The sequence below is a fragment of the Pan paniscus genome, chromosome 2, assembly GCF_029289425.2.
Source record: "Pan paniscus chromosome 2, NHGRI_mPanPan1-v2.0_pri, whole genome shotgun sequence".
NCBI lineage: Eukaryota > Metazoa > Chordata > Mammalia > Primates > Hominidae > Pan > Pan paniscus.
The window spans coordinates 158,979,016-159,006,530 of NC_085926.1; the positions used below are offsets into that span (position 1 = coordinate 158,979,016).

Sequence of the window (27,515 nt, forward strand, 5' to 3'; positions counted from 1 at the left end):
AAAGTTATATGCTGCTAAAACTAACTGCCTCCTTGCCACACTCCTAATAAGGTTCTACATCTTGCAGAAATTTTTAAAAGCCTGATTTAGGGTGTCAGACCTGGGTTCAAAATCTTGGTCTTCTACTCAAAAGCAATCTGATATTGGTGAGCTTCTTATTCCATATCTGTAGAATGGGATAGGGGATGGTAATAATAATCCCATGTACCTTGCAGGATTTTTGTGAAACTGGATAAGGTCAGGTATGTGTGAACAGCAAATGGAGTGTCTGGCCCATTGTAGCTGTTTAGTTAATAACATTTCCTGTTGTGACTTGACATCTGGTTTGAGATTCTGGCATCCTGTAACTCCTCCTCCTCACCAGCCCTGCCCTCCATCAGCCTGGTCCCCTGTACAGTGTGACACCTACTCAGTAATTGCCCATAGCAGAAACAGACTCACCAGCTGTTCTAGAGCTGGCTCTCCCTGGTCAAAGCTTCCCATGCAGCAAGTGTTTCATAATCAGCCTGTTCCTGCTGCCGTCTGCCACTTTTCCCCCGACCTTCCTGGCCATCCCTTGTCCCTTCCTGGGCAAAAGCATCTAACCATGTGGTATGGTGGTGTCACCTGAGTGTGGTGTCAGCAAACCCAGAGCTTTCCAAGCCTCCCATGATGAGTCTATGACCTGGCATTCCCTGTTCCTTCTGATACTGTTTTTTCTTTCTCTGGAACTACATTGGCCAAAACAGAAAACAGGGAGTCAGTAAGGTTTATCAATATTTCACTTGCATAGCCGCAGTCTTAAGTTACTGAAATGACAGGTTGATCCAGTGAGGAAAATCAAACAACTATCAAAAAGACCAGTCAAGTCACTGTAGACCATGACAAAAGACCCTCAGTAGGAAAGGAAAAAATGCCTAACACCAAGAAACATGAAAGTAAAAAGCTCTGAATTTGGTAAAAGTGAAGTAATTTCTGTAAATGAGTCATATTGTATCTAGGAAATTAGGAAAATTTCAGAAAAGTTTTTTTAAAAATTCAAATCAACTTTAAAAGCTGATATCCTTTTTTCTTCGAATATCTTTGGCATATATTTGTATACACATGACAAGTATTTAAATGAATGAAATTGGAATATTTATATATAGTTCTTTTCAAGTAAAAATGCTAATGTAATATTTATTTTTAAATTTTATAAGAAGTGTTTTATTTTTTACTTAAAATATGAGACTTTCTCATGACAATATATATTCTTCAGAAACATTATAATTAATGTCCTTGTAATGCTTTCTTGTTTGGATAGTTAATAATGCATTTTGACATACTATATCTACTCATTTTGGCTGTCTTCATTGTTTTGCTACTTTAAGTAATTCTATGAGGTCAATCCTTGTACATAAAGCTCAGTTCAAATCTCTGATTATTTCCTTAGGATAAAATCCAAGAATTGGCATTATTAGGTCAAAGAGCATAAACAAGTATTTTCTTCTATTCTTTGTTTTGAAAGTGAATTACAAAGAAATCCTCTCTTAAAAGTTGTTCCTTTCATTTGGTTTTATTCTACAGATTGCTTCTTTACCTCCTTCTTTGTGTCAAGAACCATATTAAACTACGTGAATTCCTCTCTCTGTTGCATCTTTAAGAGAGAGTTGAGGTCTCACTTCCTCTCCCAGCTATCCTCTCCACCACCCGCCATCTCCTCAGACTGAGACAAGTTCCCCTCTCTGCTATCACCCACACCCATATATCCGGGCTCTCATAGTACTGTCATAGCATTTATCATGCTGAATTCTAAGTGTCTGTTTGGTTTTATTTTGGCATTAGACAGTAAGTGCCTTGGGGGTAAGGACTATATTTTATTCATCTTTATTTCTCCAGAAAACACCTAGTACTTTGTACATAGTAGACACTGAATGAGGGAACAAGGAACACAGAACCATTTAGTCACTACACACACACACACACACACACACACACACACAACCATCCTGTCCTATATTATTAAATACAGGAGATAGAAGTGTGAGGGAGAAAGAGGGTCATCTTCATTCAGTAATATGCTTGTATTTTCTCAGATATAGATGTATGGATGAGATATCACTTTTTGATATGTGTCCAGATAGGCCAGATATAACTAATATCAGGATTTTATCAGGTCATTGGGACCACAGCCTTCCTGGAAACATAGCTTTAGAGTCAGTTTTATAGTCTGCTGAGCCCAAAACCAGCTAGATAATTAATATTATTGGATCAAAATGGCCCAAAATCTGATTAGGGGTTATTTATCCTACATATATATGATAGCATAGTCTTTATTTTGTCCCTCCGAGTGAGTTTATAAGTGACTGTGTTCTGTTTGGATGGAAAATATCATCTGGAAATAATTTATGAGTAACTGCAGAACCTGCCAATGGCATGCTTTACAAGGGCTTATTTCATTCACTTCAAGGTATATTCCATAATTTCCTGATTTTCTCAGGTTCTTTTGTGTAAATACCAAATTGACCTTATGTTTTTGTCCGCCTTTTCCACAGGGGCGATCTAAGTGTCAGGATGGTGTTATTGACCTGGCATCTGCGGGGGCGACCCAGAGTTTCCATGACCTGTGGTTGGAAGGCCCACTCATTGGGGCACTGAAGCTCCTGAGAGTTACTGTTCTCACTCAATGGGAGGCCAGCGGTTCTCAGCAGTTTTCTCTGCTTCACACCAGACTGTCCAGTTAGCTTCTTATTCAGCCATTGCCTCTCCATACTGGAGCAAAGGTTTATGATTTATTAGGCTATTCCCAGGAAAGCAAGTTCTATGTCTTCTGTGCTTTGAGCTCCACATAATTCTTGGAGATCCTCACATCAAAGACTCCCTCTTGGTTTTCCTCTTTGTCTCCCTTGCATCTTCCTCTACTCACACCCCTGCTGTCTGGCCAGCCTTACTCATCAGGGAGAACAGAAGAGAGGATTTATGGGCAGGAAAACTCACTGTTTGCTCCATCTTCGTAGTCCTGGGGTGTGGTCCAAAACCTTGGTTGATAGATTTGTAAAAAGACCTTTATCTTGAGAATATTGTTGCTTTGTGAATTTCCACAGTCTCCTTGAAATTCAAAAGCTGAGCATAACTATTTCTTTTTCTTTGCATTTCAGCCATAGCAATCCTAATAGTCCCTAGGACAATGAGTGTCTCAGGCTGAATGGAAGAGGGTCATATACATGCAAGGGGATGGGAATTTAATATCTCTAAATATCATCCTACCAACACATGTATATGTAAATAGATTTATAACTATATGGTCATTTATATAAGGATAATCTAATAATATCAAAGGACAGGTTCATTTTAAATTAAAACTGTAGGGAAGAGTGTTGATTCTACACCAAGAACAAAAAGGTTAAAGAAAGTGTAATTCTCTTTTAAGTACCGGATGCTTCAGACTGTGCCTCTCATTTTCAGCCTTCTTCTCCCCTTTTCCTGTCTCTGCCTTTCTCCTCTCTGCCTTTTATTGAAAGGCAAATGCCCCTTGTAATAAGGCTCAATTTCAGAAGTTCCTGTTATACCCCACTCCCATAGCATTCATAAAAAAAGCGGAGACTGTAGTTATAATTTGCTGGGAACCCTAAAAGAGAGGTGAGACAACTCACTGAAGAATCCTCAAATAACACGAAGACGTAAAAAAATATAGCTGGTGCTTCTCTGGCTTATGTAGGAAGAATCAAAGCAACCATGAAATTAATTTTATTTACCATTAAAAGATACTGGACTTAGAATTCAGGTTGTGATTATGTAATTATAAATTAATTTCAGTAGCATTGTATAATCTGAAATGCCAGCAATAGTTATGAGAAGTATGTTAATGAGTATCAGAAAAGCTTGTCTGCTTGAATATACCTCAAAATAGTCATGCCCAGAGAGTATATATGAAGCCTCCTGCAGCAAGTGGACCCGCTGTGGTTTCCTAAGACTCTCCAATGCATGTGATCAGTTTACTAGGAAGCAGCTCTCTTTAATATGTTCATACTTAACAGAAAAGGAAGGACCAGAAGGTTGCCCATAGGCTGCACCCAAGTGTGAAATAAACATTATTATTACAGCAGTTGAAATTATTACAGAAGTTGAAGAACATTTTAATTTCAAAATAGTATTCATGAGAATCAGATGACACATCTATACTTTAACTCTGGTGAAGTGTGAAAATTAAATGAATACTCCATCAGATTCTGAAAGTTGAATTATGACCCCCACCTCCCTCACTAAAGAGGTATTTTTTCATATTTAGGGTGGCATACCTCATTTGTGGAAAAGATCTTTCTCGCACTCATCCCGTTTCTCAATTTATTGTAGCCATCTTATTAATCACTGTGTTTGCTGGGGAAGAGCCGAAGTATACCTAAATCTAGAATTAAACTATATAGCACTAGGGTTTAAAATAATAGAATTTGTCATCAAGTTGACTGCCTCATATTCAGCCAGTGTCAAACTCAATAGTTGATATGTTTGCTTATGCAAAAATATCAGAGAGGAAAAGAAAATTTTAATTTGTAATGGATCTATTTCTCATAAAATGTCATTCCTGCTGCTCTGCTCTTTAGCACATGATGAGGGGAAGCTGAGGCAGCTTCTATTGTAAAGGAAGACCCAAGGAGGTGCCATTTTAGGGGACCTTCAGGCTCCACCCAGTCCAGGGGATTCACATGAGCCTCCCTGCATATATGGGCGTGTCCCATCACTGCTTCTTCTGCTTGGAAGCCCACAAAGATGGTTTGCTATCCTAGTACCTCAGGTCTTGATGGAAGAAGGCCTTGGTGTGTTCTTAATTATATCCTTTGCCTCAGATGTTTTGTTGTCAGTGTTTCACTCTTCCCGGTCAGGTTTTAGGGCTGCTACCAGTCTCTCCATGAAATAGAAACCCCCTAATGTGCTGTTCTGCTGAACTTCCTCATTGACTGACCTTGTACTATGATGTCTTTCTTCCTGGGGTCAGTGGGTACGGGATAAAGCCTCCAAGCAGGGTTGCCCATATGGTTGTGTATGTTTGGATTACCCCACAGCTCTGGAAGGCACCATTCACACTGTGGTCATTGTCAATTTAAATATGTATTATGGCCATTTTATGGAGATGGTAGTAAAGGGTCTTGATGAAGACATACCTTTTTCTGGTTTGCACAAAAAAAATTAAACACAAGGTAGCAATGGCCTGCCCTGATGTTGAAAGCAACACTCTGGCAACAGGCTAGGTGGGTTCTACCCCTTACTAGCTGTGTGACCTTGGGCTAGTCACATAATCTCAGTTTTATCATCTGTAAGATGGGAATAATAATAGTACCTCATAGGCTATTAGGATTAACGAAATTATGTATGCCAAGGACTAAGTACAGAGCCTGACGCATGGTGAATGCTCAGTATATGGCAGCTGTCACAATGTGGCCCATTTGTGCCCTTCCATATAGATAGATCATTTTCCAATTTCCAATTACTTTCTACCCATCCTCTCTTAACATAAAATGACTTTCAAGCCCATTACTACAAGACTTATTACAGGGGACCTATGGATTTGTGATTTGAATCGTAATTAGTATTAATTTAATAGCCTCTTCACAGAGTTAGACTAATGTGTCAGGTGACACAGTGTCTTAGCCCAGCCACACACATTAATATGACTCTGATGATGGCCTGCCTCTCAGTGAAGTCAGAGCAGGGGGTACAAGGACTCAGGCAATAGACAAGAGAGAAAAGAAAGATTAAAGCTTACTGTTTATAGTGTTTTCCACAGAAGGTATCATCCCTGACAAGTCTGTCTATGCCATGGCATTGATTATTAGAAGAAAGACTCATAAAAACCTCTAGGCAGGTCAGATTTTGGCAGACTTAAAGATTATGCAGACAAGAGTAGGGGTCGGGGAGTCTTATCTGAGAGCTGCCGGGTACTTTATCTGTGTTTCAGGACAGGGCTGACCACAGTGTTGGCTGTGGAAGGTGGGGGCTGGAAACCTCTGCTGACAGTGATCTTATCTTTCCCATGTGATACTTTCATTAATGACTGCCTTCACCTGCTCTTTTTCCAGTATGTTGCACTCCAATATAATTTCTGTCCATTATCAGGCCTTGATGTCATCTACGCCCTGAAATTGTGTTATTGAACTAACACTCATTGTCAAACCTTTACGAGATAAACCTATTTTATTTCTCCTCATCCTATAAATGCGTTGATTCTCCTGTGCTGTGTATAATGAATGGCCCTTTGGCTGTTGTAACACCTTCACTGAAATCCTTGAAGTGTGTGTGTGCCTATCTCTCTATGTCTCGCCCCCTTTCTCCTCCTCCCCTCCCTCACCCCTTGCCACCCCTTCCTTACCCTCCCCAATCTCTCTCTCTCTTTCCTAAAGAACAAAAATGGCAGTTTCCCTTATTCTCATAGAAAAGACTTTATGTCACAGAAGGGAGCTGCTATTGGCATAAGCAGTCTGGCAGTGTGTGGGTGAGTGTCCACGTGCATTATCAAACAAGGCTTATAAACCATGTTAATTCCACACAACTTTCTCTACTCCATCCAGCTTCCCATCCGTACCCCAACAACATAAAAAGTGACATCACTCACTTAAGAAAATGTTGCAGTAAGGTGGATGTTCATAAAATAAGGATTCTCAGGACTCCAATTTTTAAATCATACCTGTGTGCCTACAGAAAGGTTGGAGGGGGGCAAGGGAGTGAGGATCTTAATTTGCACCCAAGGGAGAATGTTTGCTCTGAGGAGAAGGATTGAGTGGCACTACTTAGAAATGCAGCAAGGCAGTGCAGGGAGAGCCTAAAAGCAGCTGAGGCTCTCATGTCACCCAGACACTGATGGACAGTCATTGACATTTGAATCTGAATCTGAATGTGTACTATCAAAAAGGCTGCTGTCATCATTGTCACCACTATTCCTCTGAGTCCTTTTCCATCTCTACCATCTTACTCTCTGTAACGGGATTCTAAGTTCTATATTTTGTTTTATATCTTGTATACTTTGCTTGATGCAGTAAATATGCTCCTGAAACACTGTGAATAAGTAAAACTTCACCTGACTGCAACATTTAAATAACATTAAATTCATCTGAATACAGAAAAATATAAAGAAGAAAACAAAAAGGTCTAAAATCCTATCACCAAGATAGCCCTGTTAATATTTGTTAAAAATATAAGTATGTGTGTGGACATGATTAGAGTGTCTATATTTGCATAGTATAAGGGGTAAATTATACAAGTAGTACAATTAATAGGTATAAATTGAAAAGCACCTACATTTCTTTCGCTCCTACCCCAATCCTTAGCCCCTCCCTCAGCATTATGTCTGTGCAGTGTACAAAGCACTCTTATAAGAATACAGCAATGGGCCGGCACGGTGGCTCACCCCTGTAATCCTAGTACTTTGGGAGGCCGAGGTGGGCAGATCACCTGTGGTCAGGAGTTCGAGACCAACATGGACAATATGGTGAAACCCCGTCTCTACTAAAAATACAAAAATTAGCTGGGCATGGTGGCGCACGCCTGTAATCCCAGCTACTTGGGAGGCTGAGGTAGGAGAATCACTTGAACCTAGGAGGCGGAGGTTGCAGTGAGCCGAGATCGCGCCACTGCACTCCAGCCCGGGCAACAACAGCGAACTCCATCTCAAAAAAATAAAAAAGAATACAGCAATGACTAAGGCATCTCCCTGGCCCTAAAAGGGAGTTTCAGCCTAATGGGTCAAAGAATCATAAATAAGGCATATAAATAGCATGATATGTGACGTACAGTAAGTTGGCAGCTGGGCAGCCATGAGATGTGATGCCAACATTACCCTCAGCTGCTACAGGTCTCTGTTGTCATCCCTTCCCTCCTCCGCCTCACCTAACTAGCCACATGACCTTAAAGAAATATCTGAACTGTCTTTACCCATTTTATGCATTTATAAGGTAGATGTGATAATTCCTCCCTGCCTGATCTGATGAGCTTTGAGAATCGAGTGCCAGAATGGGTAAGAAAACACTTCACGACTCATAAAACAGACCAGAAGTGTAAGGTTTCATTGTCATCTTTATTGTTATACAAAGGGGTACTATGAAGAATCATAGTAATCTTGGGCGTTAATTTAATAGAAAGCCCGGGAGCACAGGGTCACCAACAGCCCAGATTTGACCAACAGCTGCCTTTCGCTTGGCTTGTACTGCTTTTTAAAAGAAAAGTTGCCAACGTTTAAAAATCAGGAGAGTTCATACAAAAAAGACTTCCCTTGAAAAATCGGAGGAAACATTCACAGTGGACCTGCATTCCTACGCGGCAGCCATTTTCGTTGCTGAGGAACTGCTTTCCCCTGAGCACGTGTTCTCCCGTTTGTCACAAGCCCCCCCACTCCCTTTTGTAGCCCCAACACTGAAACCTGATGTCAGTTTCACTTGTCATCATGCTTGCCCTTCCTTAGAGCCGGAAAATGTTTTAGAACCCAGGTTCCCATCAAAAGTAGCAGGGTAAATAGCTACTCCAAGAAGGCCAAGATTTTTCTTACACCTTACCTGAAAGCATTGGAGTTTGCAATTTCAATTTAAGATCTGCAGAATATTCAAGCTGAAAGGGGCCTGGAGGTTAATTAATCCAAACGTCTTGTTTTTGAGTTCCAGAGAGGTTAAGTATATAATATAAATAAAATGTTTAGCATTATAATAAAATACTTTAGTAGGGTCCATCATTTTCTTTCCTTTTTTTTTTTTTTTTTTTTTGACGCAGAGTCTCACTCTGTCAGCCAGGCTGGAGTGCAGTGGCACGATCTTGGCTCACTGCAACCTCTGTCTCGCGGGCTCAAGCAATTCTCCTGCCTCAGCCTCCGGAGTAACTGGGATTACAGGCATGTGCCACTACACCTGGCTAATTTTTGTATTTTTAGTAGAGATGGGGTTTCACCATGTTGGCCAGGCTGGTCTCGAACTCCTAACCTCAGGTAATCTGCCTGCCTCGGCCTCCGAAAGTGCTGGGATTACAGGCATAAGCCACCACACCCAGCCCATCATTTTCATTATTACTAAAGTAACAATTTTGGATTCCCAGGTTTTTTAGTCATTTAGTCATTCAGTACATATGCATTGAGCAATGTAATCAGGGATAAGACACTTGGGGTTTCATGGAAAAGAAACTTTTTATCATAGTGCTTTGTACACTATACAAACTCATAATGCTGGGGGAGGGGCTGAGGATTGGGGTGGGCGTGAAGGATAAGATATTTGAGGTTTCTGAGTCCCGTTTTCCTCATCTGCTTAGAGGGAGAATACCTGCCCTCCCCACTCTGAATGTTTGAAAATCAATTGCAAGTATGTTTGTGAGCCACTTAGTAGAGTTTATAGTACTGAACAAATTGTTATTACAACTTTGTTATGAATTTAACTGAGGTTTTAAAAGTATTTATAACTAGGAATCTAAAAGATGTCTGAGATACCCCAAGTTACATAACCCTCATTAGGATTTACAGTTTTCTCAAGCTCTACTTGTCAAATGAATTAATTGTCTAATATTATCCAAGCAAAATATTTAGTTAAGTTTAGAATAACTTTTTTGTATACTGTTACTTTGTCTGCATTCCAGAAATTAAATCAGAGGGGAGAATGTTGGTTTACAGGAATAGACTGATATATATATATATATTTGCATTTGGGTGTCTTCCCTAAGGAAAACAATAATTATTAGTCCAACACAAAAACATGCCCATTTTGCTGAAGTACATATTGAGTTCAGAAGTGGACACAGATTGTCCTCATAATGACCATTGTAATGTACCTTTATTGCTTCACAAGGTGCCATGGCTTTGCATGGTGTGGTGAGGATGGAAGCCCTACCCATATGTTATTTGCACTGGACCAGAATCTTGGATGGAGGAAAGAACTTTGGACATACCTGGGCCAGAAGTTCTCTCCACCTACCAGGAGTGAGCATGGGAGCATGAGCTATACATGTACAGGAGGGTCATCGTGTTTTCATCAGGGTGTAAAGTGTATTTTGGTACATCTGATAGCTCCTTTTATGGCAATAGCTGGACAATGGTGTTGTCCATTGTGTACTGAACTGGGCTGACCTGTCAGAGCAAGACTTTAGAAGCTTAGCATTATGTCAGGTCAGGACATTATGTGTGAAGGCTTATTCATTCATCTATTAATTTGCTTATTTAGCCTATGTTGGGTGCTTTTAATATTCTAGACATCAGCATTATAGTGGGAAAATCCAAAACTTCTGATATGGTTTGGATCTGTGTCCCTGCCCAAATCTCATGTCAAATTGTAATCCCCATTGTTGGAGGTGGGGCCTGGTGGGAGGCAACTGGATCCTGGGGGTGGTTTCTCATGAATGATTTGTCACTGTCCTTCTTGGTGCTGTTCTTGTGATAGTGAGTTCTTGTGAGATCTGGTTGTTTAAAAGTGTATTGCACCTCCCCCAACTTCCTTCTGCTCCAGCTATGTGAAGTGCCTCATGCCTCCTTTGCCTCCTGCCATGATTGGAAGCTTCTTGAGGCCTCCCCAGAAGCAGAAGCCACTATGCTTCCAGTACAGCCTCCAGAATCATGAGCCAATTAAACCTCTTTTCTGTATAAATTACCCAGTCTCAGGTATTTCTTTATAGCAGTGTAAGAATGGACTAATATATCTTGTGAAGTTTATATTCTAAAGGGAAAGACTGACACTAAATAAATAAATAGTCTAAATAAATAAGCAAGATATCTACATAATTGTGTGTTGTAAGGGCAATAAACAAAGAGGAAATACAATCCCTGTCAGAAAAGGCCTCTCTGAAGATGTCACATTTGAGCTACAACATCTTCATATGGGTCAGTCAACCAATGTCAAGGACAGGAGAACAAGCCAGGCAGAGAGAACAGCGAGTACAAAAGCCCAAAGATGACAAAAAGGTTGGCATATATGGGCAACAGGAGGGAGGCCTTGAGCAAGGAAGGGAGTGGTGTGACATGATATTAGACAAATTAGCTAGGGGCCAGGTCATGCAGGACTTGCCACCATTGTTTCTCACCTGGACTACTGAAATAGCCCGGGGGCTAAAATGACAGTGGTTGGGACTGGAGACAATGCTGTGAGAACAAACTGGAAGGGTTTAAGAGATATTTCAGAGGTAAGAGTAACAGAACTTAATGATGGACTGAATGTCAGGAAAGAGGAAAAGAGAAAAATTAAGGATGATTCTTAAGTTCTGGCTTGAGCAATGGAGTGGATTATGGTGCCATTTTCTGAGGCTTAAAAGTCAAATAACTTGCCAAACCTCACTTAGCTAGGACATTGAAGTCTGGTCCATGTGAATTCGCTTTTTTTTTTTTTTTTTTTAGCTTTTTGGGTTTTTTTTAAACCCATGAGATAAGGTTATTAGGTTAAATTTCCAAGATCTCTTTCAGATTTGCAATTAAGTTCTCATCTAGATTAAATTGTTAATATGGAAATATCCTGAGGTTCAGAATTAAGTACCATTGTCAGGCCCTGGTATTTTTGATAAATGTAGTGCTATGATGGAATAAATATTTTATATCAGAACTAATAGCCAGAATTTTGCAAGTGTTTTGTCTCAAGCATAAAAAGAAAATGATTTTTTCATTTTCTCTTGGGCATGATGTCTTTTCTGGAGTTTCCCAGCAACAAGCAGTTTGTTCTGTCAAGTAAGATGAGATTGTAAACTATCTGTTATAATCCTGAGCTAAAACTGCAAAGCCCAAACAGTAAGTTTTTTTTGGTGTCCTGGTTTGTTTCAGATCATTCTTAAGCCTCCCACCCCAGTGCTCAGCATTGCTTTGCACATATTATTTCTCCAGAACCACACAAACCTCACCCAGGATAGGGGCAGGTTTCCTCTGTAGAGAGAGGAATGGAGACATTTCAGTAATTCAGAATACCACCTATAACTCATAACCCTGCCATCTGGGGCTCACCCATTTTGGCCAGGTCTAAGATTCTGTTGCTAACATAGGCAGGATAGTCCTGAAAACTTCACCATGAGGTAGAACTTAATTTACCCATAGAAACAGTGGGATTTGTTTGTGACAAAGGCGGGTCATCAATCTTAAGTATGTTCAATAGCATGTGAGTACAGTTGGCTCTTCATGTCCATAGGTTGTACATTTGTGGATTCAACCAACCACAGATCAAAAATATTTTTAAAGCAATAAAAAACAATATAACATCATACAAATTAAAAAACAATATAACAACTATTTACGTAGCATTTACATTATAGATTATAAGTAATCTAGAAATGACTTAAAGTATACAAGAGGATGTACATAGGTTATATGCAAATACTAAGCCATTTTATATAAGGTACTTGGCCATCCATGGATTTTGCTATCTATAGGGGGTCTAGAACCAATCCCCAGCAGATCCCAAGGGACAACTGTGTAGCTAAACAGCCACACTCTAAATCTCTCATCAAATTCAGATATTACAGGGAACAACAACAACAAAAAATTCAACTCAAAAAGTCTCAAACAAGAAAGGCATTTATTGTCTCATTGAACAAGGACAGGGCAGCTCTAGGCTGGCTCAGCAGTTCCCTGATATTCTCCAGGACTCAGGCTCTACTGTTTACCTCTGTGCTCTACCATCCTGCACTTGTTGCTATGACCCTAAGGGATATCCCTTCATAGCTGCAAGATGGCTGCCACACTTCTGGGAAACACATAGGCTAGCATTGGGCCAAATAAACAGTCATTGTCTGTTCTGTGTCTCTTTTAGTGGGGGGGGGGGCAGCCTTTCTCAGAAGCCCCCAGCAGACTTTTTTGAGTCCTCGTCCATGGAATGCCCAGTTTCTCCCATCTAGATATACGGGTATTATCCTAAACTTCTCCTCTCATCCTTTATTCTCCTCAGTTTCTATGAGTGATCCATTCTGATTTTTAAAAACCTGTCACAGGAGCTGGGCACAGTGGCTCACACCTGTAATCCCAGCACTTTAAAAGGCCAGCAGGCGGATCACTTGAGGCCAGGAGTTCAAAACCAGTCTAGGCAATATAGTGAGAACCCATCTCTACAAAATAAAAAATAAGAACCTATCACCTACCCTCTATGCCTATATTTATTACATTAATTCAGATCCTCATTAATTCCACCTGTTCTCACTGCTCCCAATTTATCTATCTTCTGCATTGCCCCTGGAATCATCTTTTAAAATATGAATCTCATTGTGTCACTATCCTGCTTAAAACCCTTCAGTGATTCTTAATCAAATATGGGACTAAATTTTATTTTATTTTTGTAGCTGCAAGAATGCCTCCTTCTCCCTTTTTTAAAAAGAAATCTTGCATGGCAGCTGACTTGTTAGCTGTTAACACGTGGAAGCAGAGCTGTCCTAGTTGAAATGCGGCTGGGGAAGGGGCCTTTAACTCAGCCAGCTGGATTCCTCCCCTTCCCTCTCATGGAGGCCCTAAAGCCTTTCCTTGGATCCCCTGGAGTACAGGCAAATGGAAACGCCTACTAGGCAGTTGGTGTAGACCTCAGGAGTGTCAACCAGCCTAACTGCATAGACTTAGAAAGTGTGGAAGCCAAGGTCGGCAACATGCTCACCCAGAAAGTGCAGAGTGAGAAGAGAAGAGAGTCCTATAGAGAGAGGACTCCAAGAGTGATGCTGAAGTAATGCCTACAAGCCATGTAATATCCCATGAAGCAATCTTTCTATTTTACCTTTCAAACTCTAGGACTGTGCCTTATAGGAGAATTTATGCTATGATTGTGTAGGATAATTTAATTCAATCAGATGTTTGAGGACAAAGTGAGGATATGTTGAATACCAAAATTTCAGTTTCCAATATAAAAAAAAAATCAAAAACTGGTAACAACAATTTCTAATTGTGTGGATTGTGCTTTTGCTTAATTTTCATTCTTACAGCTTTTTAAAAATTGTTTTGATAATCCATGAAATTAGTCTTTTTTTTCCCCCAAGGCCTTTTGTATTAGAAATCCTGTGTTAACCAACATTTCATGTGTTTCCATATCTGATCAAGGCATTTTTAGTTAAATAAGCTTAAGAATGGAATTTCAAGCAGAACTATAATAACTGATTATATTATGATAGTTATTTTAATTATTCTCTCTGCTCTTGATATCAACCTGTGTTTATTCTTTATGTCTATTTAAGAATTCAGTGTTGTTGTTTTTTTTCCTGTTGGTGGGAGTCTAAATTAGTTCAACCATTGTGGAAGACAGTGTGGCAATTCCTCAAGGATCTAGAACCAGAAATACCATTTGACTCAGCAATCCCATTACTGGGTATATACCCAAAGGATTATAAACCATTCTACGATAAAGACACATACATACATATGTTTATTGCAGCACTATTCACAATAGCAAAGACTTGGAACCAATCCAAATGTCCATCAATGATAGACTGGATAAAGAAAATGTGGCACATATACACCACGGAATACTATGCGGCCATAAAAAAGGATGAATTCATGTCCTTTGCAGGGACGTGGATGAAGCTGGAAGCCATCATTCTCAGCAAAGTTACACTGGAACAGAAAACCAAACATCACATGTTCTCACTCGTAAGTGGGAGTTGAACAATGAGAACATATGGGCACAGGGAGGGGAACATCACACACCAGGGTCTGTCAGGGGGTGTGGGGCAAGGGGAGGGAGAGCATTAGGACAAATACCTAATGCATGTAGGGCTTAAAACTTAGATGACAGGTTGATGGGTACAGCAAACCACCATGGCACATGTATACCTATGTAACAAGCCTGCACATTCTGCACGTGTCCCAGAACTTTAAGTAAAATTAAAAAAAAAAAAAGAATTCAGTGTTTTTTTTCAAGCCAGCACCATGGCATGCACCTGTAGTCCCAGCTACTCCAGAGGCTGAGGTGGGGAAATTGCTTGAGCTGAGGAATTTGAGGTTTCAGTGAGTTATGATCACACCACTGCTCCCTAGCCTAGATGACAGAGCAAGACCCCATCTCTTAAAAAAAGAAAAAAAAAATTGGTCTTTTTTGTTGTTCCATGAAAACTAAAGAGCCATTTGGATACAGTTGACATTCTTGTTATAGAATATGACCTTAATGAGGAAGGAAACGTTAATGAAGACTAATTAGTGCATAATTTTAACAAGGAAGATATGTTTGAGTCAAGAGCTGAATGGGTTGTGCATTTCAGCAGGTATTTGCATATTGAGTGACACTGTCAAAAAGGAAGAGGTGAACAGAAAGGAGCTGGACAGGGCAGGCTCCAACTAGACCAGACCGTTCAACTCTGTTTGCTTTTATCCATTCCCATTTCAAAAAGGATTTGAGCAGAGCTTGTCCTTTGTGTCTTGTGTGGGCTTCAGGCAAGCACGTCTTCAATCTTGCTTTCTTCTGACTCGGACCACCCTCTCCCTAGGCCTCAGTTCTGTCAACACCAGAGCTTTTTCTGCTTCTGTCTTTATGGTCTGCCTCCATCACACCCTGGAGCGGACCTGTTTCTGGCCACCAGTCTTTGCTGTCAGACTTTGAATAGGCAAGCTCAACCTGTCCTGACATCAGCAGCTTCCTCATGCTCCACATGACTCAGCTGTTGGCATTTCTAGGCCCTCCTAGAAATGAGGAGCCCACCGCACACCCCCATCCTTCCCACTTCCAACTGGGACTTCACAGAAACTCAGCACCAAGCAGAAGCCTAGAGTGTGTATCAGTTGACTGAAACTTCAAACTGATTTTGTTTCTCTCCTAATCCTTTTAAATGTGATATGTGTTTAAGAGTAGCAGAGACAAAGTGATTTAGGTAAATTATAATGTTATCCTAGCCTATTTTAGTGACACTCTAACATGGTTAAGAAAATTGACTGTCAGATTTGATCATTGAAGTCGAAGTGAACAGCCATCATTCTCAGAGTGGCTGGAGTCAAATTCTCACCCAGCAGAAGCAATTTTAATGACTGAAGAATCCAGTTACCACAAGAAGCAATGGAACCTGAATGCACTGCTGACCTCCCGCATTCTCTCTGTCTTCTATTTTTCAGGCACAACGTGTTTGATTGCTCTGCTATCAGATAAAGACCTCACTGTGGCCAACGTGGGTGACTCGCGCGGGGTCCTGTGTGACAAAGATGGGAACGCTATTCCTTTGTCTCATGATCACAAGCCTTACCAGTTGAAGGAAAGAAAGAGGATAAAGAGAGCAGGTGAGCTTGTGAACTCTCCAAGAAATGTCTGCTGTCTTGCTGGTGAACAAGGCGGCTTGCTTGGAGAGCTCCTGGATAAAATGTCCAGTTACACAGTATTAGAGAGGCTGCTACTGAGGTAACCGAGATTGACTTTGTAACATTGCCTATCAAATAAATGGCCACTAAATCTGTCTTCCTTCATAGCCAAAGACTCCAAAAGAACTAAAAAGCCCATTTCCAGTTGAAAGGCTAATAAGATCTTTGGGCCCCGGGTTCTCACTTTTCTCTAGCCTGTTGCTATATGCTGCTTCCCTCGGAGCCACACCTAACTACTAATCATTCCTAAAAAGACCTTGTTTCTGATACCTCTGTGCCTTTGCAAGTGCTGTTCTGGGTCACAATTACTTGTCCCATAAAACTCAGTTTAAGGTGTTCTTTTGGAAGCTTTCCATGTCACACTGTGGCAAGGGCCTTCCCATTCTGGGGTGGATGCCCCTCTGCCTTTCCCCAGCATCCTATGTGGACGTCTTGGGTCACCTTTTACAATACATGGACATACCTGGCTCTCCTATTTGCCTTGCCTTCCTGTCACCTCTTTGAAGACAGGAACTTGGTTTTGTTCATCTCTAAGCCTTGAGCATTTGGCTTAGTGCCTGGTATAAGTAAATATTTCAGAGCAAGGTTGGGGGTAGAGGGGTCCCTTATTCATTCATTCATTGGTTTATTCAATATTTTAGGAGCTGGGGATAAAACAAAACCCCATTCTCAAGCTTTCATGAAACTTACATTCTGAAATTGGCATGGGGGTGAGGAATGGAGTAAATAGACATTAACAAAAAAAAAAATAGTAAGTCATTCATATAGCATATTAGAAGTTGATAACTGCTATGGAAAGACATGAAGCAGGTAAGGGGAGTGTCAGGGAGTTGCAGTTTTAAGTAGTGTGGCCTGTGTGGGCCTTGCTAGAGTGATGTTTGGACAAAGACTCGGAGGATAATTATCAGTTGATTATTACATTTTCATAATTCGATTTCAGAGAATACCTTTATACCTATGTAAGGGAAGAATTCTGTAACTTTTCAGACTGAGAGCTGCAGGATGTATGCTCTTCATGATGTGCCAGGCAGCAGGCCAGCTGTCAGAGGGGAGCAAGCGGGGTGCTCATGTACCCTAGTATCTGACCAGGATGGGCCCTTGCTGTCTGGGTTAATCTGCACATTGACTCTCGATCTCTACAGGTCAGCTTCTGCCCAGTGAATGAATTGAATGAATCTAATCAACATTTTAGTTTTCACGGTAGGGAACCATACTGTTAAGTCAAAATGTGTTGAATTTTATTACAATCTCCTGCTTCAGTGACTGCTTGAGTTGCAAAATAGTTTTTAATGAAAGCATTGGTCAGGTTTTCTGTTGATGGGATGAAACGAATGATATTTTAGGAGCATCTATCAAGCTTTGATGTCCTCCAGGCAGTAGGAGCAAAGTTCTCTGGCTTCCTACTTGTAAAACACCATCTGCCTGTAGGAGTCTGCTGTGAAATTAAGATACAGTTAGCCCGATCTTGCATCAGCACAGGCAAGAACGTGTACACAATACACCTGAAAATGTCATCTTACCATTCAGTGCTCTCTTTTGAAATATCATGGCCATTTTATCCTTCCTCTTCTTCCCTGTCATACCCACTACCCACGCCTGCACCCTACATTGATTCTTTGTAGAAGCAAATTTGGACACTGTCTCCAAGGAGGTTAATCTAACCTCTCTGTTCTTTTACATAATTTGATCAATTGCATATTTTACACAAGGCTTAAGAAACAGTGATTGGTTTTACCATCTTCATGTGTGTTTTCTCTGGCCTCAGCCTCTTTTCAGGACATCTTTCCCCCTCCTGCTTAGCATGACAGTAAGGTCCAGCCAGTCTGGGCCAAATACATGTCTTTCTGTCGCCACTCCTTATGCTGTTTCCAACAACAACATTAGCTGTCATTTATTGTGTGCTCATCCTGTGCTGGCAGCAAAGCCTAGCACTTTACACATACACTTTCTCTTTGCCTGTCTTAAGAGGCTGATAATATTATTCTCATTTTGTAGCCAACAAACCGGAACTTCACAGAGGCTTATGTGCCCAAGCACACACAGCTAGTGAATGGTGAGACCACAGCTGAAACCCAGGACTGGGTTTTATGCTCTTGCCTACTAGACCATGCTTCCTGGAATGTCCTCCTACATATCCTGCCCATAGATGTTTCACCCATCGCTCAAAGCCCACCTTTAATGTTCATTCTACCCTCATGATCAGAACTGGAAATCATCCCTCCCTTCTCCATCTGCCTACAGCATTTAGCAGACACTGGTCTCGCCCTGAAGAATACCACTTTGTGCTTATTGTATTTAATACTTTTTGTGGCTTAATTCTCCTGCCAGGCTGTCTACTTTTTTAAAGAAAGGTGTGGATCTTGTATAACTTCATATCCTGCACATTGCCTTCCATGGAGTAGGTATTTAGTAAATATCTGACAAATATGTGAATGAAGAAAAAAATAATAGATACAGTTGTTAAGTGCATATTATGTTCAGGGACTGTGCCAAATGACTTACGTGGAATAAGACCTTCATTTCTCAACAACCCAATAAAATAGATACTGTCTCTATTTTGTAGCCAGGGAGACTGAGGATCAGAGAAAGAGTTTCTCATCCAAAGTGAGACATGGTTAGAAGAGACAGAGACAGGAATCACATTCAAGTAGTCTGACCTGAGCCTTTAATGACTATACTAGTATGTGCTTTTTCTTAATCTTGATCCTATTTGGAGGGACAGAACTGTTTTGAGACCTATAGAGGCACACTTAAGAGTGGCCTCAGGCCAAATGATATATACGGTGCCTGTTCACCTGCCTTTCAGCATTCCTTTGCCACTCTCCTCAAATCCCTACCCTCATGCTCTCTACTGTCAATCACTGAGCCACCACGGTGTTAAGTTAAAAACCAATGCCCTCCCCCATATGTATCCGCTACCTTTAGTACTCTTATTGATATATTATTGAAATCCTTCAAGATGCCAGGATGAGGGTATGAGGATCAACTGGTAAAGTATGAAACCCCAGGCCATGCAGTGGGTCCCAGGAGTGATGGGGTTAAGGGGCGTGCCCACGGCCCAGTTCACATGAAGTAGGTCACCCTGTTGTGCACATACCTAGACTATCCCAGGTGAGAGAGATATCAGCTGGTCAAACTAATGGGCTCATCCTGTCTTTCTAGGTGGTTTCATCAGTTTCAATGGCTCCTGGAGGGTCCAGGGAATCCTGGCCATGTCTCGGTCCCTGGGGGATTATCCGCTGAAAAATCTCAACGTGGTCATCCCAGACCCAGACATCCTGACCTTTGACCTGGACAAGCTTCAGCCCGAGTTCATGATCTTGGCATCAGATGGTCTCTGGGATGCTTTCAGCAATGAAGAAGCAGTTCGATTCATCAAGGAGCGCTTGGATGAACCTCACTTTGGGGCCAAGAGCATAGTTTTACAGTCATTTTACAGAGGCTGCCCTGACAATATAACAGTCATGGTGGTGAAGTTCAGAAATAGCAGCAAAACAGAAGAGCAGTGAACCCTTCAGGGGTCTCAGCTGCCTTAGACTAAAGGACTTTCAACACACTGGTCTCTTTTAATTTAGTGAAAAGTGTGGGAGTTGTAATTAGGATCATCCATCCCAGACATGGAATTCCCCCTCCCTGGTGGTCTTAGGTCTATAATCAGTGACGAACAGAGGGTGCCCTTGGCCAATGTAGTTAAGAAACTGGAAAATGGTTTCTTCATGTTTTCCCAACTCTTTCATCCAGTGTCCAAAATATATAAGTAAATAGCTGTAGGGTCACGTATATGAAGTGAATAGCATACGTGTCATTTAGTCTCCCTGAAGATTCTTTTCAAGATCCTGTTCAGGGTCCTCCAGGCATCAGCTGTTGTGTCCTCTCTTTGGAACAGTGGACAGGACAGACCACCCAGTGCTGCAGGAGACAGGCCACTGCGTCACCTGTGAGTGGTCAGGGGCTGATGTGGCAACACCCTCTGCCAAGAGACAGAGCTGTCCTAAGAATGCTTTGTCCTTCTGAGCCCATGTTTTCTGCTCAGTAGCAGCTTGGAAGCAGATTTGGAATGGTTTATTATTTTGGCTGCTCTTGGGGACTGCGAGAAGCAGAGAGAATGGGAGACCAGTGGCAACTGCCTGCACAGCAGAAATAACCCTTTTCCCTTGCTTCCTTTAATAGTTAAATAGACTTTGTATACCACCTGACCAGCCTTTGTGCATTTATCCTAATCATGCATGACCGTTAACCTTTTGCTTAGTCCTTACCATATGTAATAGGCAGCTGTTAAATTCACCAACAGATACCCTGATTTTTCATCTTATGTGACCAAGAGACCACATTAGGGGAAATGAAAAAAGCAAGCCACAATACCATGATTCCTTCCATTTTCAACAGTAGATGAAGGAAATGATACTGAATGAGTCACAGTGTTCCCTGGCAAGTAAGCTGTTTGCATTGAGAAAGGAGTGAGCTGGTGAGGTTACCACCCTGAATTGAGCTCCAGCTGCCAGTTTTTGTGTTTTTCCTTGCCCCTTTCCAAGTGGTTTTCAAGTGTCAGGCAGTGTTCTGAGAAGCAGCAGCCTATAACTGTATGTGTTCCTTGAAGCCAGGTGCAGAGTTCCCAGCTACTGCAGCTTGGGATTTGGTGGCAAACTACTGGGATGAGCTTCTCCTTGACAATGGAAAGGCAGCGGTCTTCAACATTTGGTTGCAAATCTCCATCCACATCAGGGAGCTTTCCCCAGGCAAATACAAACCGCCCCCTGTGGCCTGCACGCCTGCAGGGGAGGCAGCAAAGGGACCTGGCAGTTGCAACACAGTAAGTCAGGAATTCAAGCGTGAACCCATATTGATAAGTGGGCCAGAATTATTTAGGGGCCTGGCTTGCTGCTCTCCATTTCCTGTATCGCTAATTTATCATTTTTCCAACCTTGGTATTTTATATTATTTAGAGAAAATGCTGGGTCACTCTCTTTGCCTAAGGTGACTCAAACAGCCAAACAAAACTTCCGTTGCCTCCCAGCCCTCTGTATCCACCTGGTTTTGTTCTTTCCCTGTGAGCATTTGTGGTTATAGCTTCCCATATGCCACATTCACCGGCCACCTCCTCGCCGTGGAACCCTGCCCTCTCCCCTCCTCCTGCTGTAGAGTTTTCCCAAAGCAGTGTCCAGGAGAGAATTTGAGAGAGTGAAGAAATTGCCTTGTGGATGTGGAGGGCTGTAATCTGTCTTGATTTCTCCAAGCACTTAACTTTCTTTGACTGCACTGAGAATTGCTAATGATTTCCCATGAGATTTGCTTACTTTTGTATACTGTATTTTCCAGCATTACAGAACCTTGGTTATTGTTTTTTAGCCATAGAATCTTCTAGTAAAAAATATCTGCCACCATTTTAGATTTAAGCATTTGCCTATGGGGAGACACTGAATATGTGGATGTGTGTATTAATATTTGGGGTGGGGACAGGGAAGGGAATGTGGAAAACAAATGCTGGCTGTGAGCAGTGCTGAGATGGCCAGGCCAGGCGGCTGAGTTTGCTTGGAAATTCAGGACATTCTGACTCCTAAGAGTTGCCCCTACCCACCATCGAACTGAAATCAGCACCAATGGTGTCAGCACTTTACAGCCCATAGCCAACTTTCTTTATTTTTAACGTAGCACAAAAATGTATAATAGCAAGGAAAAGACATTTTTAAATTCCAGTTATTTTTATTGTCTAAAATGAAAGCAACAGTGTTTTGATAAAAGATGAAAAAGAAAAGCTACTAAATTAGTAAATCAGTGGTTACGTGCCCTGCAGAATTTCTTAACAGATGGTGCTGAGTGCACGAGTTACATAACTTTCTCTCTAATTGAGGTTCACAAGGCGTCTTCTAAATTTTGCTTTGTACAATTAATTCATTTCTGATGTTAACCAAATAGAGTGTATATATCCTACTCCCATTACTGCCTCTTTCCCCCCTACTATGGCTTGTAGATTTTCAAAAGATAGAAGTTCTAGGCAAAACTGTAGCAGTTTCATTAATAGTTGTTAGGATAGTTATATCTAAAATCAGAGTATTTTGTTCCCTTTCTTCTGGAGCTCTCTCTCCCTAGCCCTTTTCCAGCTGTTGGGGATGTGTAGACATCACTCCTGGGGGTGCCCTATGGTACACTGGCTGCTCCCCAGGGACCTGGGAATGCTGAATCTAGCCATTAGGGAAATTGATTTGAGATGTTTGCATGTGAAGCTTCCCTAAGCAGCACTGCCAAAGCTTTGGAATTGTCACCCAAGGCTTCCTAGACTCCCTAGCTAGCTCGAGTTCGAATTGCCAATAGTCCCCATGGTGCCAAATTTTGGGATGGTTTTACAGTCTTTTAGAAATGAAGACAGGAATGGCCATGTGCTTCTGAGACCCCAGCAGGATGCCAGGCCCAGGTCTCCATTAATGCAGTGCTCTGCTGCTGCTCCACTGGCAATTTGTACTCAACATAGGTTGGGGGAGGGACAGCTAGGGAAATTTTTTTTTAATTAATTGTATCTACAATTCTTTCATCATAGGAATAAACAACACATATAGAAAGCTCCAAAGCTGTTCCCAAGACCTGTATTTATTTTATATGACCAACTTGCCCCAAGGCAATTAACTCTGAATTGCTGTTCTAATGTGACATATCTGTGTACATATGTACATATTACTGGTAACCAGTGGCTGCATTTTATTCCTTGCTGTGGACTGAGGTATTGGCTTCTTGAATCTTGTATATGTCATAAGAATATTATACAGAGAGTGTTATAGTGAAGGATGTAAGCTGGATAATTTAAAACAGGCCTTATTTCATACAAGTGTAATTATTACATCATTTTGGGTAAATGGCAAACAGGATTGCATGAGAGTGATGGCATCATCATTTCAATTGAATCTGAAGTGATTCTAGGAAATTGATTCCACCGTTGGATTCTAGGAAATTGAGTCCCCTGTTTCCTTTGCGTTTAATTTCCTTTGTGTTTAATTTGACCACAGAAACTTTTTTGAGTAGCACCTAGTAACATTGCAAGGAACTTGTGTATCAAGGTGTATCTTGATTATCCTGATTTTTTTTGCTAAGTTGTTGCCAGATCTCTCTTGCAACTGTGTCAGTGAAAGGTCTGTGTTTAGAAAAGGCAGCATATCATTGTATATTTGAAACTATAGGAATATATACTTTGTATAAAACTTTTCCAATGATTTCAGAAATTCTTTTTTCCTCCTTTTGACCCACGACTAGACTGTTCATCCCCTAATAGTTCCCCAGAATCGCCTTAGCATGTCACACCAGCATTTGTCATCCAGCTCTGGAGAAATGACATGACTGTTAGATACTATGCCTGTTTAATTGCCTCTGGATTAAGTCATTGATATCTAGACTTTTGAGCTAGTTAGCTGTAGAAATAATAGAATCCAGTGTTTCCCAAAGTGTGTTCCAAAGAACACAAGTTCCAAAGATGCTCTTCTAAATATAGGATTCTAGGATGAAATAAGTTTGGAAAACACATACCATCTTAGAAAGTTAGTGAACATGAGCACATCAAAGGCTCTAATTTAAATGTCCTGCGAGGAGAGAAAAACACAACAAATATCTACTGTCAGTTAGCCCAGTGTTTTCCAGATTAATTTGACCACAGAAACTTTTTTGAGTGGCACCTAGTAACACTGCAAGGAACTTGTGTTCTAAAGAACACCCTTTGGGAAATTCTGGTATATTGAAATATTGCTGTGTTTTCATTCACGATGACTCTTAGTAGTAGCAGTACAATTTGCAACTTAGAAGCATGAGCCTTTCATATATGAAGCTGACGTGTTAATAAAAGCAGTGTTAAGAAGTAGTATGACTTAATATGACCAACAGCAGCCTCATATTGATAGCAGAACAATCCTACTTAAAGCTCTAAACATCATCCCTTTTTTTTTAACGGAATCTCGCTCTGTCACCCAGGCTGGAATGCCATGGCGCAATGTCGGGTCACTGCAAGCTCCGCCTCCCAGGTTCACACCATTCTCCTGCCTCAGCCTCCTGAGCAGCTGGGACTACAGGCAGCCTCCACCACACCTGGCTAATTTTTTGTATATTTTTATTAGAGACGGGGTTTCACCGTGTTAGCCAGGATGGTCTTGATCTCCTGACCTTGTGATCCACCCGCCTTGGCCTCCCAAAGTGCTGGGATTACAGGTGTGAGCCACTGCACCCGGCCATCCCTTTCTTTTATATGAATAATGAGCAAGAGCCCTGCCATAGCTAAATATGTCTCAAATTCATTCCAAGATCTTTCCATTGCTTTTTTGCAGTTACCTTTGCTTTTCGGGTTGAATCAAAATGAATATGTTTATATTTCATTACTATGCGATATTTAAAACATATACAGAAAATCACAGAAAAGGAAAAACAGAAATTTGATTTGAATTCACTTTTGAAATTTTAATGATTTTTAAAACTAATGATCTGTTATATAATAACTGAAATGTAAACTATTAACAGTTATTTACTTTCTTTCCTTTATTGTCCTCTCTGGATTCAGTGAAATAATTTGAAATCAATTAGAGCTCATACCTTCTAAAACTCCTGTCCCATATCATCCCAGCTTTCATGTTTTATGTACATAGTTAAGTTTGGCATGTTATTGCTTGCCTAAAATGTGAGGCCTTCCTGTAGTTCCATAGTAGTTACTCTTGGCTGCATAAATAGGTTTGGGAAGCTATGAGAGATTACCCCAAAGTCATGGATGAAAGAAATCTAGTCAAAAACATGGTACGGAGTGAATTAAGGCAAAAGTCATTAACTTAAAATTACATCCAATATTTAGGAATAGCTCATCCTCTGCACATTATCCAAAATATTTTAAAAAACTAAAAGTAAGATCTCTTAGGCTAGGTGGCGGATTGCAAAGGGCAGGGGGCAGTAGATACCATGAAGCTTCCAATAGATGCATTTCTAAACATTTTTTCTAATATGTAAATTTGTTTGCTGATCCTTAGTAATGTTAATGCTTTGTGTATTTGTTATTTTTACCACTGTTGTTGAACAGCAAACTGTTGAGGCTAGGGTTGATTATTGATAATTTTTATGTGTTTAGTAATAACCACAGCATCATATGTACAACTGCTTTAATAAATCCAAGTTAAGGACTTTGAGGAGAGCATGTAGCAACTATTCATTTTAACAAATCATCACAGACAGTTTCCCTGTTCAAAGCTCCACCAAAAAGCAAGCATGCAGCAAAGGTATAGATTGTATTTAGAGATGTGGTTTCATTTATTCTTGAAGTCCTATAACCTTGCATTATTTAAACACAAAATCCCACCTAACATTTGCCAAATCCAAGTTAATCTCAAAAACATCTGAGGACATTGAGCACAAGCAGATTACTGTGAAGGCACTGGTGGCAGATTGTGGTGGAGAGAGGGTTGAGTGACCCAGAGCAAAGTGTGCCTGGGTTACTCGCTGCCACTTCAGGAGAGGGATTGTATCAGCTCTCATTACCTTTTGTCATGAGGCGGTTCATAAATTAAATATGATATCATGCATTATCTCAAAATATTTCTATATTAATTAGATAATTCACGATGTAAAACGTGTTCATGCAGAAGCAAAGGCGGATGTAATAGTCAAGTATCAGGGAAAAATCCCTTTAGGATACCCAGACATTAAAAATGTAAAAAGTAGCTTATAAGAAATGTGGATTATCAGATTTTTACTATATATAGGTTGTGTTTAATAGTAATTTCTGACACCTGCACATAGATCAAGAAAAGGCAGTTGTTACCACTTTTCACCATTCAAAAAATGGGCTTGTCTCTTAGAGTATTGGTTAATGCTTTGCTTATTTGTTAATGAAGACAGCATTTTAATTTTAAAGCTTCCTTTTGTAGGACTGATGGCACGGGCAGAATCACATTTAAGAAAAATGGTTTGGAACACTTTTTAATAAAAAATTGTAAAATCAGTTTCCAGTGTGGTCAAAATTAGAATGTAAAGGAAAGCATTTTTAAGAAAATACAGAAGCCCAAATCAAGGGAGAGTAATATAAAACGAAATATTTTAAATTAAGAAAAGGTGTTATAGTTTATTACATCATGAATTATGCTTTCTGTACTTACGCTCTTAGTGAAGGAGATAACATTGAAGTGAGAAAATGAACATTCTTAGCTATTTGTGAAGTTAGTAAAATTGCAGTCCCTATTCCATTTTTTTCTGATGAAAATGGATACATGAGATCTCATTTATTGCTGTCCTCAACACCTTTACTGTCCTAGATTCCATTCACGTTCCAAATCGTGGACAGTAAAACTGAAGTCAGATAAACATAGTCACAGGTACAACTGGGAGCAAGTTTTAACATAGTGGTAATTTTGCAAATGCCAACATGAATACTAGTGAGTACTCAATTTACGACAGACAATTTCACAAAAACCAACCACAGAGTGATTTGATATTCTTGCTTCTTAGAGAGTTTTCTAATCCATATAATGCAATGGGGCAGGCTGCTCATATAATTAAAAAAATTAATCCTGTAGAAATGATGTATTAGACATCTCTAACCCAAGAAAAATATGTCTTTTGTATAAGTTTTAAATTCCCATTTGTCTATCTTAGGACAAATGATGACTTCTTCGTGTAGTAATGAAAACGTCTAAATCCTGCTGTGTGGAGAAAAGCTAGAACCATGGGACATTAAGCGAGAATACTCCTCTCATTTAGGCTCCCAGACTACAACTAACAGTCTTTATGTATTTATCATCTTGGTTATTGTTTTATCTCAAGCATATACAGTGTGCAGAAAGTAGAATAATGAATAAAATATGACCATGGAGAAAACCCATAACTTTTGCTTCTATTCTAGAAAGCAGTGTTTGTTCTTTTTAATTTATTACGTGTCCACATTGAAACATTAACATCTACAATATTGTCTTTCAGTTTACTCTTCAATTACTAAAGCAAATGATTTTGATTTATAGCACTTACACAACTGCAGTTCAGGTCACAGAATTGAAATCTATTTGATAATGTCTCAGCATTCTCATGGGCAGCCAGGAAAAAAAAAGAGAGAGAGAGAGAAAGACAAATAGAAATTTTAGTGGGTTCAGATAAATGATTCTGACAAACCTGGAAAATAGTAATTAAACAGTTCATTCCAAAAGACCCCAATGTAAACTCTGCTCACATACATAATTTGTATAAGGAAAATGTATGAGTTTTTTTCTTAAAAATAGAAGCATCATTGCATTTATAACAGATTGATCAATTTTATGAACAGATTACATTGGGAAAGTCACTATTATTGCTGTAAGTGTGTTTGTATATTTTA

General features: G+C 40.3%; 1 protein-coding gene across 2 annotated transcripts in view; it reads left to right on the top strand.

The window, feature by feature from the left end:
* The window catches only part of PPM1L (protein phosphatase, Mg2+/Mn2+ dependent 1L), a 316,127-nt gene extending 289,095 nt beyond the window's left edge, over positions 1-27,032 (top strand). For both annotated transcript variants that reach the window (XM_003830619.7, XM_024928306.4), the window contains exons 3-4: positions 15,962-16,123; positions 19,364-27,032. In XM_003830619.7, the coding sequence (XP_003830667.1) occupies positions 15,962-16,123; positions 19,364-19,710 (509 nt within the window). In that variant the 3' untranslated portion in view covers positions 19,711-27,032. The remainder of the gene's footprint in view (positions 1-15,961; positions 16,124-19,363) is intronic.
* Positions 27,033-27,515: the final 483 nt, after the last annotated feature.